The 17,956-nt window shown below is 33.8% G+C and overlaps 1 protein-coding gene and 1 long non-coding RNA gene across 7 annotated transcripts in view; one reads left to right on the forward strand and one right to left on the reverse strand.

Annotated features, from left to right (window-relative positions):
- The window catches only part of LOC143226205 (dual specificity calcium/calmodulin-dependent 3',5'-cyclic nucleotide phosphodiesterase 1-like), a 219,110-nt gene that overhangs the window by 54,604 nt on the left and 146,550 nt on the right, over window positions 1-17,956 (forward strand). The window contains exon 1 of one of the 6 annotated variants that reach the window (XM_076456882.1): window positions 17,289-17,443. The exons of the other annotated variants lie outside the window; for them this stretch is intronic. Coding sequence (XP_076312997.1) covers window positions 17,431-17,443 — 13 coding nt within the window. The 5' untranslated portion in view covers window positions 17,289-17,430. Of the gene's footprint in view, window positions 1-17,288; window positions 17,444-17,956 lie in introns of those variants that run through there. 6 annotated transcript variants of the gene reach the window in all.
- On the reverse strand, window positions 317-9,185 carry LOC143226208 (uncharacterized). Its single transcript, XR_013014418.1, has 3 exons — window positions 9,071-9,185; window positions 2,329-2,392; window positions 317-1,290 (listed from the first exon to the last, which is right to left on the reverse strand). It is a non-coding gene; the product is annotated as an uncharacterized LOC143226208 (long non-coding RNA).

The following is a 17,956-nucleotide window of genomic DNA, read 5'->3' on the forward strand; positions in this document are numbered from 1 at the left end:
GCGTGAGGTTTAAAGGAACTGAGCTCCAGAGTAGAGGTTTCACTTCTTCTGAAGTTCGTTACTGCAATGTTTTATGTTGCTGAATGAATATTTCGTTTTTTGTTTTAATTTCGTGCAAAGACGCAAGGGCTATCTGCGCTAGCCGTCCCTAATTTTGCAGTTTAAGACTAGAGGGAAGGCAGCTAGACATTACCACCCATCGCCAATCGTTGGGCTACTCTTTTACCAACGAAGAATGGGATTGACCGCACATTATAACGCCCTCACGGCTGAAAGGGCGAGCATGTCTGGTACGATGGGGGATTCGAAACCGCGACCCTCAGATTACGAGTCGAACGCCTTAACCCACCTGGCCATGCCGAGCCAGTGAATGAATGCTAACCTGCTAATAAGGACGGTTCGTTTCGTTACATGATTTTACGCTAGCTGCGAGAAGAAAAACATTCTACACGTTAAGAAATGTAAGAGCATTTGTTTGTTTGATTAGAATTAAGTACAAAGATATATAATGAACTATCTGTGCTTTGCTCACCACGAGTATCTATATCCGGTTTTTAGCGGAGCGAGTTCGCATATATGCCGCTGTGCCACTGGGGGGCGTGTAAGAGCGATACTGTTCTTTGGGTGCGTGCTCTTATACAATAGATGGGAAATAACATCACAAACAAACATACAAAGCTATCTTTTAACCTTTCTGAAGAAGTCTCGTATTTTATCGCGCTTCAGAGCACCCATCTAATATTTACGTTATATTCTAAAGGGAGTAATTTCTTTCTTACATAAAATTTCTACGATGAGAAAATTAAAAAAGTTCCTTATGTAAATTGACAGTTACGTAATGAAATGTTCCAGTAGCCACGTCTGACAACTGTTACTCAGATCCAGAAAGAGTTTCATAACTATTTGATACAAATACAAGTTGATATGTGGAGGAATATTCTATTTTTATTTTGTCTTTAACATCCTAATAAATAAAGCAGCATGTTTACTGAACTCAATAACTTTTACATATACGTGCATTTTGAATAGTTTTAATTGAAAAAGAAAGTAATTTAAAAATGAATATAGAAAATGTGAATACGACTTTCAACTAATTTGTGTTATATCGTGTTGAGTGTAACTTAGTAGTCAATGTGTTCGAACTGTTAATTCGAAGGTTCGTGTCTTTCGTCCCACAGCCGCAAAAACGTCCTTCGCTCTCTGAGGTTGCTGGTGTGTTATAAGAGTGGCCATCAAATTCCACTGTTCGGTTTGCCGTGGAAGCTGTTTGTTAGTTGCCTTCCATCTAGTCTATCAATGTAAAATTATAAATAATTTAAAATGTTATAACTTTCTTTGTCTCGTGTCAAAATTCAACTAATAATAAACCAACTCGTTGGAGTGAACGTTATTTTAAAAACTTTGCGTAAAAAAAAACTTCTACCAATAGAATAATAATTTCAAGTGTTAATTTAACATGGACAAAAAATTCTAAAGTTACTCCAAAGGAATAACTTGTTCTTAACACAAGAATAAACGTAAAGTGAAAATAAGAATTTAACTTTACTCGGTAAATATTTCAAAGACTACTAGTACATAATCAAGTTAATGTTTCTTGTATCGTAAGTGGAAAAAAGGAAGAGGAAATACAATGTCCTAGTATCTCCTTTATTTCGAAATTAACATGTGTTTTTCAAGGATTGCGAATCGAGCGACTTAACCACGTGGCTATGCTGAGCCTTTTCAAAGTGTTCCTATTATTTTTATACAGAAACTCACATCGTTGTTTCAACGCTCTAGTATTATATTCTTCTTCTTAATCAAACATCTTAATACACGTTTCTAGGCCTTATAATATCTTGCAACCTTGCAATGCAACTGTTTTCAATAGCCTCGTCAACCAATCACAACATTCTGTTCTCGAAGTTACTGTATATTTTGGCTGTTTCTTTTTCTTGTAATACAGCTTACAGTTACACAAATTGGTGTTATGGTGTATTATTGTGTGTTTTTTTCACCAATATCTTTATTTTCTAATTGTTTTGTATTAGTAAGTTAGATGCGTCGCTATAGAACACATTTGATGTACTATAATGACAGTTTACACGCGTTGTATTCATGTTAATAAGAAATCATTAAATGCTTTATGTACGTTACTTGGCTGGTCGTAATTAGGTTTTGTACTTAAAGATATTTTCTGAATGTTTCTCTGAATTTTCTTAAGCGCTTGAGCACTGTAGGACACACAAAAGTCAAGTATGTATTTATATATAATTAGCTCTTGTTACAAGTATACGTAGTGGAAGTATGTACAAACTAAAATACAGATAAACACATTTTAAATCTTACCTTTGACGTCAAAATGATAAGTTTGGTGCTAAAATGGCGTCAGCTTCCCAATGTTGCTCTTCATCTGTGAATAGAGAAGTTAGCGACATGAGACATAGGCAGCATTTCAAAACTTGTGACACATTTTATGTTAAATCAAAAATAAAGTTATTAAAACTGATTGCCAAGAGTAGTCGATAAACAAATGTGAAGTGTCGCCGAAACGTTTAAAAATTAGAAAATAAAAGGCAAGATTGATTAGTTCAAACACGTAGTTTAGTGTTCAGAATTAATAACGTTTACCTCGTGAGAGTGAAATAACTCACGAGTATCATATTGTATCAAATTAATGAAATGGTCTATTGTTACATTTAATTTTAATCCAACAAAGTTCACCAGCAAAGCTCAACGTAAAGGTTTAATAAAATAAGACTTGAAGACCATTCACATTCTCTTGAAACATGTCAGACTTGTGACGAAATTTGTCAATAGGAGTGAGCTGACTCTTTGTTTAATTTTGAAAACTATGGAATATATCTCTCTCTTGCCATTCAAGCACTAATTTATCTCTTATAATGCTGCAACTATAAATTAGATACCAGCAGACAATGTGCGTCACCATAACAACCGTAATGATTAAATCATTCACAAAAAAACTAACGTTCATATTGTTTCAACTTGAACTTGCCAGTACTGTTTGACTGCTGTAGTCAGTAAATCAAAATTTTCTTCTAAAGAAGGGTTCGGCTTGTATCATAACTGACTTCATATTTGAGTAGAATAATGTCTTTACTTGTGCATTTTATTTTGTCAGAAATAGCCCTCCATCCAGTGGCCTAGCGGTATGTCTACAGTCTTGCAATGCTAGAAAATGGGTTTTGATAGTCGTTTTGGGCAGAGCACTCAACCATTGTGCATCTTTGTACTCAACCACAAACAGTCAGAAATGCATTAATAATATAATTGTAGACTTGTCGTTAACGGCCCGCTTAAGGTTTTAAAATACTATATGGGTCATGCTGAAACAGCTAAACCCACATTATCTAATACTAGTAAACCTAAACTACAATATTAACTATCAAGAACCAGTTTTTTCTTTGTGTCTGTCCGCGACGGAAATTTCTCAACTTATCGGCCTCAAATTAACATGAAATGTTTAGGGAGGTATTGAGTTTACTCCAAAATTATTCTTAATCCCTTGCATTATTTGTTTTATAATTATTACACTTCTGATAATGATTACAGCTTCTTCAAGGCCTTCTTTCAGACCTCTGATCAACATGAAGGTTCCAAAGTTAAAGTATCATATCTTTACGGTGCTGAGTCATACATTCAAAATACTCATAGTTTAGTGGTATGAATCAGTAGTTGATTTTTGCTGTAAACTTTAATGACGCACACACACGCTGTCCTGCCAACTTCGTGAAGCCAATGAAATAAATGACGTGCATAGCTCAGCAACGTTTGTTTGTATCAAAAAGTCATGCTAAATTTAGTTCACATTTCATAATACAGTTATCTGGCCTGGCATACCCTGGTAGTTGAGACACTCGACTTGCATTTCTACCTGGGGGCGTTATATTGGTGCAGTTAATCTCACTACTTGTTGGTAAAAAGTAAACCAAGAGTTGGAGGCGGATGACATTGACTGGCAGCCTTCCACCTAGTCTATCGCTGCTAACTTAGGGTAGGTTACATGGAGTAAAGATGGGCGCCACCTGGTAAATCTTCCCGAGAATCATGGACATACACAAATACACACTCAAAATGCATTTAGCTTTCCGATGCAACTCACGTAAAGGCCCAGCATGGTCAGGTGGTTAAGGCATTCAACTCTTAATCCATGGGTCACTGGTTTGAATCCCTGTAACATCAAACATGCTTACCCTTTCAGCCGTGGGGGCGTTGTAATGTGACGCTCAATCTCACTGTTCGTTAATAATAGAGTAGCCCAAGAGTTGGCGGTGGGTGGTGATAACTAGCTGCCTTCCATCTAATCTTACGCTGCTAAATTAGGGACGGCTAGCGCAGATAGCCCTCGAGTAGCTTTGCGAGAAATTTAAAAAAGAAATTTGACTCAAAAATATTTTGGCCAATGTTTTGCTCTATAGCCCTTCAGTCCTGTGATGATACTTCCCGGAAGTCTACAGAATGTTTTTTCAAATTCTCACTTACTAATTGAACAATATCTGGAGGTTTTCTGCCAAAGACACTTTTTTAAACCCAAACATGAGAAGAAAAATAGAAATTTGAGAATTAAAAAAAAGTTGAACTGAACTAAGTTTGAAAAACGTCAACAAACAACTGGAATAAAAACACTAATCAGAGAAAACTAGAGAACTCGTGAAAATAATTCAAATAAAAATGCATAATTGAAAAAATCTGAAAATCTAAGTTGGAACGATTTGCTTTTAAAAATAATTGAATTGAATTAAGTTTGAGAAATGGCAACAGAGTAATTAATTAAAGAATTAGCTCATTAGGGTAGTTATAGAACTATTTGAGATAATGAAGTTGGTTGACTGGTACGCTGAGGCCGCTGTGAATCATAAGGGGGCCTTAGAAATGCGTAGCGGAACGTGGGTGTTTTAGGCTAATTTATTAATATATAATAAGTCAGTATCTTGCAATATTCTACGTCTTTTGTAAACACAAAAGAAAACTTATAGGTTGTAACTAAGAAACGAACAAACCTGATTCATAAAATAACATTGTTGGAATAAATTCAATAAACATGTTCTGATTTCATCTACATTGTATATCACCAGTAGACGAGTTTTCCCATAAAAGAAAACTGTGCTTATTTTCAAGTACGTTGTTACCTCATCGTTATTTAGATTTAGTAAAATACTAAATTCTAGCTTACTGTTCTGTTCTTTCTTCTTAGATTCATTTTTTATTTTTTGTTGTCTAGTATAGCCTGTGGCTAACACAACAGTTACGAACAACATTAAAATTCCATACATTCTCTGCCTCGCCAAACCATGGAAGTATTTTTCAAAACTTTCTCAACAAATAATACTTACAATCAATTTTAAAGTCGGAAGGAAAATCAACAACATGGTTCCTTTTCTGGATGTCTTTATAACTGGAACCTATATAAGATATTTTCTGTCCATCTACTGAAAGTCAACAGATTTTCTCAGGTACATATATATTTTTCTCATGACATCACAAAATATCGAACGTTTTATTGCAACCCATATATAAATACCTCATTCTTTGAGTAAACAGCAATGACATTTCGAAAGGTTGGTATTCCATTCAATTCACCAGAAATTCTCATCTGTAGGACTAAAAGAACTTGTTTTTTATAATAAATAACAAGTAATAACAACAAAAACTGCTCTGCTTCAAGTACACTGCAAAATGAACCGTTAGAGATCAAAATGATTTTATTGTTATTTAGGAATGCTTCAATATTAGTATGAATAATTCGACCTAAAAACACACAAGAAGATAAAAAACAGGATATCTAAATAACCTTACTTCAAACAAAATCACACAAGAAGATAAAAACAGTGTATCTAAATAACCTTACTTCAAACAAAACCACACAATGATATAAAGAACAGGGTATCTGAATAACTTTACTTCAAACAAAATCATACGAGAATATAAGGTACAGGATATCTAAATAACCTTAGAGATAAAGTACACAGTATCTAAATAACCTTACTTCAAACAAAAACACACGAAAAGATAAAAAACAAGGTGTCTAAATAACCTTAGAGATAAAGTACATAGTATCTAAATAACCTTATTTCAAACGCAATCATATGAGAATATAAAGTGCAGAGTATCTAAATAACCTTACTTCAAACAAAACCATACAACAATATAAAGAACGGGGTATATAAATAACTTTACTTCAAAGGAAATCATACAAGAATATAAAGTACAGGATATCTAAATAACCTAAGAGATAAAGTACAAAGTATCTAAATAACCTTATTTCAAACGCAATCATATGAGAATATAAAGTGCAGAGTATCTAAATAACCTTACTTCAAACAAAACCATACAACAATATAAAGAACGGGGTATATAAATAACTTTACTTCAAAGGAAATCATACAAGAATATAAAGTACAGGATATCTAAATAACCTAAGAGATAGAGTAAAAGTATCTAAATAACTTTACTTCAAACAAAACGGAAAAATACAAATAATATAATATTGCTCCATACAACAGACCTTAACTACCCTATGATCTAGAAATCCACCAAAGTGGTATATACAACATAAAATTACATTATGTGAAGAATTGTTATAAGCTGTTTTATTAAATGCTAAACACATCTAAAGGTTACGTCAAGTTAAACTGGTTCCAAGCCACGTGTGTCGTCAAGGGAATTTGACAATCACGTATAACTTAGGTAGGTGGGCGGACTGCTCCTCTGAAAACTGTTAAAAGTTGAAGAGAACGCGTGAAAGTGGTAAAACTAGTTTTTTCAATCACTGTATTAATGTGTTTTCCCTCTAGTCTATCACTAGAAACTCAGGAACGGCTAGCGCATATAGCCATCGTGTAGCTTTGCGCCACCTTCAAACCCAACCAACTTGAATTCGTTATATATTTTTTAATTTAAATATCCAAAGCTGTGGGAAAAGAAGAATAAAATAGTTGTGTGTTTATCTCGACTTGAGAAATAAAACTTAAGGAACCGATATCTACAAACATTTTTAAACTAATTTCTTCAGTTTTCATTTCGCTACGTAAAGGGAGTAGCACGTGGTTACGATATTTACGTGATATTTTTAGAATTAAGAATCTGACCAAATATGTTTAGAAACGTACAGGAAGATCCGTCGAGGATCAATGTTTACTGATTTTGGGGGACGGTTATACATTTTATTCAGGTGAAATTCACGAACCGGCTGAAATGTTTAATCATTTGGCGTAGCCCTTTTTTTGGCTCTTGTGTTCCTTGATGTACATAAAAATCTCTACAAGATAAAAATGTGTTGTCGTTTATCTAGCACGCAAAATTCGTCATGATTTCAGTCACAGCGAGCCGTGTGGAAAACACTTATAAAACTGAAATGCTAGTAACTACTCAAAGTTCGCTACTAAAATTTTGGTTATGTGAACAAAAAAGATTGTGATCTGTATGTGGAATTAGGAACCACATTATCCCTTCCCTGTTAGAGAAATCCAAACAGGAAATAACTGTCGTTAAAGTGATGTGAAACTTCAAGCGTAATGCAATGTTTTCATTAAAGATCTTTGCTGGTTATACGTATTTCAACATAATGATTTTCATTCGCTCAAAAAAAATTACGTCAAGGAGCATCCTATTGTTTACTTAATTACTTTGTGTATCACAACCATCTTGGCCACGTTGCACTTCACGACTGGTGTAATCATCTGGTTAGTTTGTGCATTAGAAGTATGTAATCGTGCCACGTGGCTCATCATAATCAATCACGTAATTTAGCATCTTTAAAGTATCATAACCAATGCAATCATCAGCTTTCTTTGTGCGTCCAAAACATGTAATCCTGCCACTTTGTACATTTTAGTTTTGTATATTTCCCATTTCGTTCATCCTAGCTTTGTATATATACCACTACTTGTGTTCTAACCAATGTCATTCTTAGCTTAGTTTTTGCATCTAAAATTTGTAATTCTGCCACTTTGTTTGTTCTCTCTCTCTCTGAAGGCCCAGAATGGCCAAGTGGTTAGAACGCTCGACACGTAATCCAAGGGTTAGTCGAATACCGGTCACATCAAACATGTTCGCCCTTTCAGCTATGGGGGCGTTATAAAGTGATGAACAATCCCAATATTCGTTGGTAAAAGAGTAGCCCAACAGTTGGCGGTGAATGATAACTAGCTGCCTTCCCTCTAGTCTTACATGGCTAAATTAGAGATGGCTAGCACAGATAGTCCTCGTATAGCTTTGCGCGAAATTCAAAACAAACAAACAAATAATCTCTGTAATCCTGCTACTTTGTCCGTCTTATCTCTGTAATGCTGCCACTTTGTTCGTCATAACTATGTAATCCTGTCACTTTGTTCGTCATAACTATGTAATCCTGTCACTTTGTTCATCATAACTATGTAATCCTGTCACTTTGTTCGTCATAACTATGTAATCCTGCCACTTTGTTCATCATAACTATGTAATCCTGCCACTTTGTTCATCATTCTATTACTTTGTGTATCTACACCGTTTATGGGAAATAACCTGTAACGTGAAGTGGTTTAAAAACCAACAACCTTTAAATATGTAAAATTTTAAATTACGTTTTTCTTTCCAATTAGAAGTAAGTACATTAGGAGATTTGCTATATAAAGTTGATATAAATTTCTTCCATAGATCCTTTTATTTTTTCCAAGCACGTGCATGGTTGCTGTGCAACAGAATGCTTGTGACACTTTCATGTCTACGAGTTACCATTAGTAGAGATATAGAAAAACAAGAAATGTGAGCATAATCGTATATACTTATTTTTTATTTCATCGCTTAAGCTTTCTCATTTTCGTAGATACGTTAGATATATTGAGAAATTTAACAAACAAGCAGAAATACGAAAATGTGATAATCCTCAAAAAACTTCGAATTACCGGCACATTATCTAATTGTAATTTTAAGTATATTGCGTTAAGTAAGATTAATCTACGAAATAAGCTAATTTAATAAGGAGATTATTTTCTTTAATTAATAAATTATATTACTTCGATACTTCCAACGCTCGAGGACTCGCGTGAACTAAACCTAATATAGATATAGATTGTATTAATTGCCAACTTACCGGAAGTATTTATTAGATTGTTGAACGTTGCTTTAAATACTAAAACCTTCTACACCATTAAAACTTGTGTACTTGAGTATGATCACCCTAATGATGAACACGTCGAACATGTTTTAAAATATTCTTCCTTACTGTAAAAACTGTAATCTGTACCAATGAAATAGTGCTGTCTGTTGTATGTCCATGTAACTACTTCACAGGATGTGGACGGATATTTACCAGAATTGGTATGGAGGTTTATTAGATTCAACTAGGATATACATAAATATTTTCACTTTTGCATTTTGTGTTTTACGATTTTTATGGGCGATTTTGCGTTTATTATCAATATTTAGCCCCTGCCGATGAATCTTTACCACATTTAGTATGAAGGTTCATTGGGTCTATAAGGAGATACATACAAATGTTTAGTCTAGTATTTTGCGTTTTGCAGTTTTCGTGATTGTTTTTACATTTTTACTACTACTTCGCCACCTGTTGATGGGTCTTCACCAATTGTGACATAAAGGTTTGTTGGGTCCATGTAGAGATTCATACAAATGTTGATTTCACATTATGCGTTTTGCGGTTTGTAAAAATGTTTTTTTTTCCAATTCTTGTTTCAATGACATTTAAGGAAACAACTTTTCATGTCCTAAGATAACCTTTTTTCAATCGTGAATTTACATAGCTTCCATCCAAGGGACGCGTACTCCAGATAGTTCATAATCAAATAAAAGTAAAAATCAAATTTGATATAAATAGGTTTTTTTTAAAGAAACGATGTATTTTATTCTGTTTTTTGGATAACATCGAAGATAATTAGATCTGACAAAGATATGTTGTTTCTAACATACAACAATATATTTCGAGTTAGCGAATAATGCTGTCAAAGTTAGTTAAATCTGAAAAATAAATTGTTGATGTGTTTCCAAGAGAAACCAGTATCTTTATGTTTTACGACGATTAATATGGATGTTCTGATTTCATGGAAATTGCTGTTTCTAAGATACAACAGCACATTTATGTCAAATAACGAAAGATGTGTAAGTTGGCGAAGCACAATTATTCCGTAGGACAAGAAATTCTACAAGAAAGATGGAGTATGATTAGAAATAATTATTTCAAATTTAACCAACATTCCAAAGATCCTAGAAAGGAATGTCTTACAATTTTTCAGTTATTCTGAGTCAATACAACTTTGCTTAATTACCCTATGTATATTATATAACCTTGCAAGATATATATATATATATATATATACATAATGTATAAAACCTATGTCAATAGTGCACAGGTGCACAAATATATTACTGGTGTCATAACGACCATGACATGTAAGTTTCATCTCTAGTATGTTGTTTATATATATATGTTTGCTGACGAGTCAGAACTTCAACGAGAAACATTGTAACTATTCAAGCGAGTTTCTTCTACTGTGACTTTTAGGGAAACTTCTGTTACTTTTTTTCTTCCTTCTGTCCAGAAGGGATAATGGAATGTATAAGTTTTGGTGCACTCAAGCGACTGTGTTGATGATACACAAGGGCAGTTTTTATTGCTGTTGATCTGTAATATTGTAAACTGAAAGATAAAATCATTATTTCGTGTAAATAACCGTTGCGGTTATTTTGTGTATTCCGTCTTTGCTGAACTACATAATTATAAAAATCAGATATAATATTTTATTTTTTTAATATATAATAATGTAATAGTCTATACCTTTAGGTTCTTACGTATTCAGAATTTCTTGTTTAAACGTTTCTGGGGTAAATATATTTATCGACTAGGATTCATTTTTACATAGTATCACTAAATGAAACTTGTTTCGTATCTTTAATCTTGTTATGGTTATATAGATGTTTGTAAGTAAAATGTGGTTGTCGTCAAGTTCGACAAACTTTTAGAAGTGGCACACAAAACAGAGGTTTAAAATGCCAAGACATTTTCTAGGAAATTCGATATTTCTTTGTTGGTGGGGCAACCACTTGTATTTTTGATATAGCTCAGGAAACTCAGTGTAGGTCTGTTTAACAAAATGAACAATAGGCTTGTCTGAGATAGTATATAAACTTTATGTACATTTTAAAAGTAAACTCCAAGAATTGAGTCTGTAAATATTTTTCTACCACTGAACAACTGCTAGGATCATATGATATCGTTAGAAGTAAAGAGGATGGCTCTAGAACTAGAATAGATTTAGACGTTTAGAATGATCAAACGCATCACTTTTAAATCCTTGAACTTCGATAGCAGCCTTAACTGTGTATTAAGTTCTGTGCTTTAATCACCAGATATTCAAGTAAAGTTGTCCATCTGTCTGGTATGACACGTTATGGTGAGGCACTGGCTAAATCAGTTTGGATGAAGTTTGATAAAATAACTCGGAGGACTCCTCCGCCAAAGATGAAGTTTAAAGACATAAACAGTTGGATTAATGATGCGACTTCTACTTGTAAATATATATGTTTACCCCAACTGTTGTTTTAAATAACTTATGTCTCAAAATAATGTAAGAGGGCGGTCCACGCCTCAATTTATAGCATTACCATTTACTATTACTGCTATATTATATTCAAAACTTTCAAGTCAGAACTAGAATTATGTAGTATAGGATTAATGCGATACATAGGATTGACTGACTTTTCAAATTTATTACCACAAATGCCAAAAGTCCAAAAGAACTGAGTAAAAATCCACACAGTAAATATTGCTGTAACTTAGGTATTGACATTCGTTCTAATGCAGTAAATGAAAAAGAAACAAAACATTAATCCTACCAGATTGGAGGTGAATTACTTTACCGAGTTCTGATTTAAAATGTTCTTTGGGATAGGAAAAGCTTATCTGCTGTCAAACATAAGGGAGCATTAAATTATTTATAAACTGTAAAACAAAATCAAAACAGTGAGCTTTTGTTAAAAAATAAAAGTGTTATTTTACTTTGGAAACAATTATGTCTAGGATTTTGCCCTTTATATGTATATTAGAACAAAATGGATTGCTAATGACCTCCAAAGGGCATGAAACTTTTTCATGTAGAGTCACGATTCGCCTCGTGATTCTTCCAAGCAAAGTCATTGGCCAACTGCTGTAAGACTTTATGTCTTGGTTGACATTGTTTTCTTAATTACGATAACAAGACATTCCGGAACGCATACCGTTACTTATTTTTCATGTGAATGTCTGAAAGCTTCTATGGCATCATTTTCCCACGAGTGTAAGCAAAAGGAAAAAATATTGAGTAACTATGAATCTAAATCAACAAATCTTTGATTCAGAGTAAGAAGTAAAATTGCATAACTGAAAACAACAGTAAAAATTCAAAGTCGTACTGGCTATTTTATGACACTTACTAAGATATAACGAATTGTAATCTTTGGTACACTGCTTTTCCCTTAGTCAGTAGGATCTGCATAATAACAGGAGGTACGATCAGGGAAAGTGTCGTGTTATGAATATGAGTACTGCTCCCCATCTTTTGACATGTTTCAGAAAGAGAATGGACACACTGTAGAAAAGAGCGAAAGAACCTTTATTAAACATCAAACATAATGAAAAGACAAAACCATTGTATTTATGACGTCTTCACTGGAAGCTCCATAGATCTCTGTTAAAGAAAGAAAGTTTGCCAATTTCCAGAGCAAAATCTTTTCCAGGCTGAAAAAAAAACATTATATACATGAAACGGTTGTGCTACTTCTATGGTATCACCTGATCTGCCAGTGAAAAAAGGTGCCCAGTGTTCAACTTAGAAAAATCTTTCCCAAGAGAAAGCACGCGTGATACCTAAGTGAATAACTGATGCGAAAAAAGTTCTATAGTGAAAAATACACTTAGCTGTATGCAAGAAAAGGTAAAATTTTATGTGGATTTACTGCTCACTTTAACAAACAAAAGGGACAGATGAAACCTGCTGTGTCTGCATAAACAAGAGATTAAGAATTAGATTGCAAAAATATATTTATATTTGGAAATAAAAACGTGTTTTCAATTTGAAGTTAGGGAATAAAAATGTTTTATCAAACTTCCATGCGTTTTGCAATTCAAACAATAAAAAGATATAAAATCAAGTGATTGGGGGTTCAAAGAACGAAACTGTTCACCGGGCTTGGATTAATACAGAGTAAAATATTTAGAAACAATTAAATAATTGGAATTTTCTTGATGTCGAGAAACCCACTTGTATCTCAAAACAGCTGGTATTAACATTTTTATTGATAAGGAGAGAACAACGTTTCGACCTTCCTAGGTCATCTTTAGGTTAAGAAAGAGAGAGTTTGAATGTGACCGTTGACGGACACATGTCTTATGGACAAGAGTATAAACGGGTACGGAATTGTAGAAGGCGCTGCAGGTGGATGTAAGGTTATTAATTAGTAGAGGCATAAAGATGTTTCTTTATATTGGTTTAATTTTGGTTTCAGTTGCTGCAACCAATTAGCAACCCTTATACAGTTCACTACCACCAAAACCAGCTTTATAACCAAAACTAGCTACAAATAAATAGCCTAAGTATGGGAAACCCCAAGTCACCAGTTCTAGCCAACATTTTTATGACACAGATTGAATCACAAGCTATTAATTGAGTCTTACACTCACCACTATACTGGTATAGGTATGTTGATGATACAATTGCTGGATTCACATCTACAGAACACACATTTAGTTGTTTTTTTCAATCATGTTAACTTGATATACCCCAACATTAAGTTCGCCTGTGAACAGGAAAACACTAACCAAATAGCATTTCTTAACCTCAAAATCACTGAAACTGATACTCAATTCAAAACAGAAATCCACAGAAGAATCACCCATATTGGATTATACATTTTCTTGGACTCAGCACATGAAACAAAAACAAAATCTCAACCTATTAACAAACCAAATAAACACAATCACAAAACTATGTTCACCCGATAAAATTAACAATGAAATTAACAAAACAAAACAACACTTCATCAACATCAACAAATTTCCTCAAAAATCCGTGGAAAAAATTATACGTACACACCTATACCAACAATAAACAAACAACAATAAATCCAAAGATACAACAAACTACAAAACCTTATATTGCTGCATACCATATGTTCCCGACATCAGTGAAAAAATAACCAACATTTGGAAAAAAACTTATAACAAAATACAACATTCCAGTAAACACCAGATTTATTCAAAAACCAGGTACAAAACAGAAGTTCATATGATGTAAAAACTACTCTCACAAACACAACACCAAGAAAATTGATGAAATACAATGCAACAACTACCATCACTTCTAAATTGAAGAAACAAGCAAAAAAATGGAAACTAGATTCAAAGAACAAAAAAAAATCGCCTTTACACGTTTTTGAACACTCAAATCAAATAAACACAACAAAACCATAAAAAACACCCAGATACTAAGTAGGGAAACAAATATAAACAAACGCAAAATCAAAGAAGCCCTAATTATACAGAAACTAAAACCAAAATTAAACCAATATAAAGTAACACCTTTATACCTATACTAATTGCCCCCCGCTAGTACAGCGGTAAGTCTACGAATTTAACATGCTAAAATCAGGGGTTCGATTCCCCTCGGTGGGCTCAGCAGATAGCCCCATGTGGCTTTGCTATGATATAAAACACACACACACACATACCTATACTAATTAATAACCTAACGTCCACCTGCAACGCCCCCTACATTCACGTACCCATTTATACTCTCGTCTCTAAGACGTGTTCGTCAACGGTCACATTCAAACTCTCTCCATTTTAACCTGAAGATGGCCTAGGAAGAACGAAACGTTGTTCTCTCCTTATCAGTAAAAGTGTTAATACCCAAACCAGCCGTTTTAAGATGCAACTGGAATTTTGTTTCAAAGGATAGCAGTAGGACAATTAAGGTCAAATTTCCTTTGACTTTCCTGATGCAGTACAGTGGGATTAAAACAACTCCATAAAGATATATCAAAAACATTTCACTGTACGACAATGGGGAGTCGAAAATCCTAGTAAGTATTTTTTTTACATTTCTTGTTTCCACGTGTTCACACAAAGTCACTCACGTACTACGTATGTGATCTCAAAGCTATAGACAATAGGGAATGCAGCTTGTCAATATCATCCACCGCCAACTTTTGGACTACTCCTCTGGTTGAGTTGTGAGATTTGTCTGTCATTTCTATAGAGGTCTTGCACGATGGTCGAAAGTCGTATGGTCTATAGTTTACTCCGCTATAATAGACGTAAAGTGCTGACATTCGTCATATTTGAAAAACGACAAATTTGCCTGCTATTATGGTATTGTGCAATGCTGTACGTCATCGCAACGATGCTCATAAAGAGAGGTATATCGAGAAAAATAACGACTTTCGATCGGTTTTTCACACAACTTGTCAAGGAACCAAAAACTTGTTAATCCTATGGTTGTTTCTGATTGTTCGACGTCTGATAAGTGTTGTAATGTTGCATGCGAAACGTCTATAACACAGTCACATTATTGAAAGCACTTTTGTTTGTAGTAACGTAACACGAATGATTTAATCGCAGACCCACAGTGGGCACCACTGGACGTGGTCAGTTATAAGCAGGGAAGAAGAATTACTGGTTTACTTTTCAAGGATTAAAAGTTCGAAACACAGCAAGGAGCAACAAAAGCATCAGAAAAAAAGATGGGGAAAAAACTGACAACGGATTTAGAAAGTTTTAGAAAGTGGAACTCAAGACTCGAAGTGAGGATTAGAGAACTAACACATAGTACGAGACAGTTTGAGCAGTTGACAGACTCTTAATCCACGTTGCAGTGTCAGGCAGAGAACAAAGTGGTTGATCTTGTTGAAAGTACGGTATATCAGAAATTTTATTGTGACCATCTTAACTAAAAAACCGAGTCTGTGGTTTATGAATAGACGTGAAGTTGATAATTGAACTAAGTCTTCAGAAAAGCTTTTTTAAACAACCAGTTTATTTAATAAAGGTATTAAACGAAACAAGTTCAAGCAAGATATGCAAAGAAATGAAACATTCTTCCATTTAACTTATAATTTCAAAACAAAAAATAATAAAAACTACCTGATAAAGAGTCCTCTGTGGTCGTTGTTTGTAGGTAAGCCAGTATAAATCCCATGGAGAGAACGACACCTATACATCTCTTTTAGGCAATTAAACTGAAACGCTTTCCCACGAAAAATGATAAAGAGATGTATTTACCCTTGTGGCATAGCTCTATCATAAGCCTAATTCTCTGTACCCACAAACCCAGAAGATTCTGGTGGTAATACCTGTTACAAAGGTATTATGAAATTAACGAATTCGCTAAATGACTTCAAATGTGTATTCATTTCATGAATATAAATACATGTGTGGCATACATATATTCATATTGTAACATAAAAATAATTCAAAGTATATGTGTATTATTATATATATATATGTATGTATATACATGCACACACATACATACGTCAGAATGTGTGAAGTATTTATTAATATGTGTAGTATATAAAAACGTATTGGAGCATAAAAATAATTATTAATGCACATATTTAGCATATATATAGACATTGTAACATTAAATATTTTCATCTAAAAACAAGACAGAATCATAAAACGTTTTTCTTTACTTGAGTAATAAGTTTTTAAAATAAATGTAACATATCCTGTATTTCAAGATGCTATTGTTATTGTTGCTTGATATAATAAATAAAGTCCCTAAAGAAACTTCAGTTTATAATAAAAAACACTATTCTGAGGATAGACGTTGTGTTTTATTTATTTTAGAAAGTATGTATTATTATAAATTCGAGTTTCGATAGTCTTGGTGGACACTGTTCAGATAGCCCATCGTGTTTTGCGCTTAACAAGAATCAAACAACCAAGCGTTCAAAACATTAAAACGACAAGCTAAAATATCTTTACTAAAGAAAAATTTCTGTTTCCTGCTGATAATATAATTACCCATCACTTGTTAACCAGAATAACGATGATCGGGTAACGTGATATCACTGTTTTTAAGTAAAACCCTTTGGCAAGATCATAGTGACCACCAGGAACATATGACACGCGAGAAAACTTCAATATTCCCCCTCCTTATGAAAACTTGATAGATAATAAGCGCTTTCTACAATGAGCTTTTAGATCAAAAGAGTTAAGTCTCCTCCCACCTCTTTTATTACGCTGCACCTGGTGACGTCAGAGGCGTGTTGTCGATCATGCAGCGAGAGCCAGTCTGACGCCTGTTGCAAGAGAATCTGGGGACACGGTTATGCGGAAAAGTCCCCAAAAGAGCGCTAGAGGGCACGGTGTTTAAATGCAGTCTGTTGGTACCTGAACTCCATTGATGTCGGGGCTAGAGAAGAAAGTGGAATACCTATTAAGACCTCTAAGGAACAATGAACTCGAAAGGTAGGGTTAAAGTTTTTTTTCACTCTTACCGTTATTGTGAGATCATCTGTTTAACTATTTTCTTAGTTTGTTTGTCTATTTCTCCTTTTTTTTTTACCATCGGTCTGCCCTGTTTATTAACATGCTTGATTAACAGATGTGGCTTGTTATTCTTAAAATACTAATTTAGCCCTATAGTTATTTGTTCTGTTTTTTATCAGCACAATCAATTTAAATCCTTTCATTCTAAAGTTTCCGAAGTAAGAAAACAAAACTAGTTCGTTAGCATCATTAAATTATCTCTTGCAGCTTTAATGAGTCACATATTTGGTTCATTAGTTCTATCGCACGGATGAAGTCCAGATTCAGTGTCCTACAAATCGTCCTTATCTAACATTGGATTAACGCTCTAACTATTATTCTTCTGCGCAAAGATTATTTCGATTTTTTTTGTTTGAAAATAAAAATTTATAGTGGAGTTTTCAGTTTGTAAGGTGACGCATTAATGTTTTATGTAAGTAATTTATTACATAT

Source organism: Tachypleus tridentatus, chromosome 9 (assembly GCF_004210375.1).
Source record: "Tachypleus tridentatus isolate NWPU-2018 chromosome 9, ASM421037v1, whole genome shotgun sequence".
NCBI lineage: Eukaryota > Metazoa > Arthropoda > Merostomata > Xiphosura > Limulidae > Tachypleus > Tachypleus tridentatus.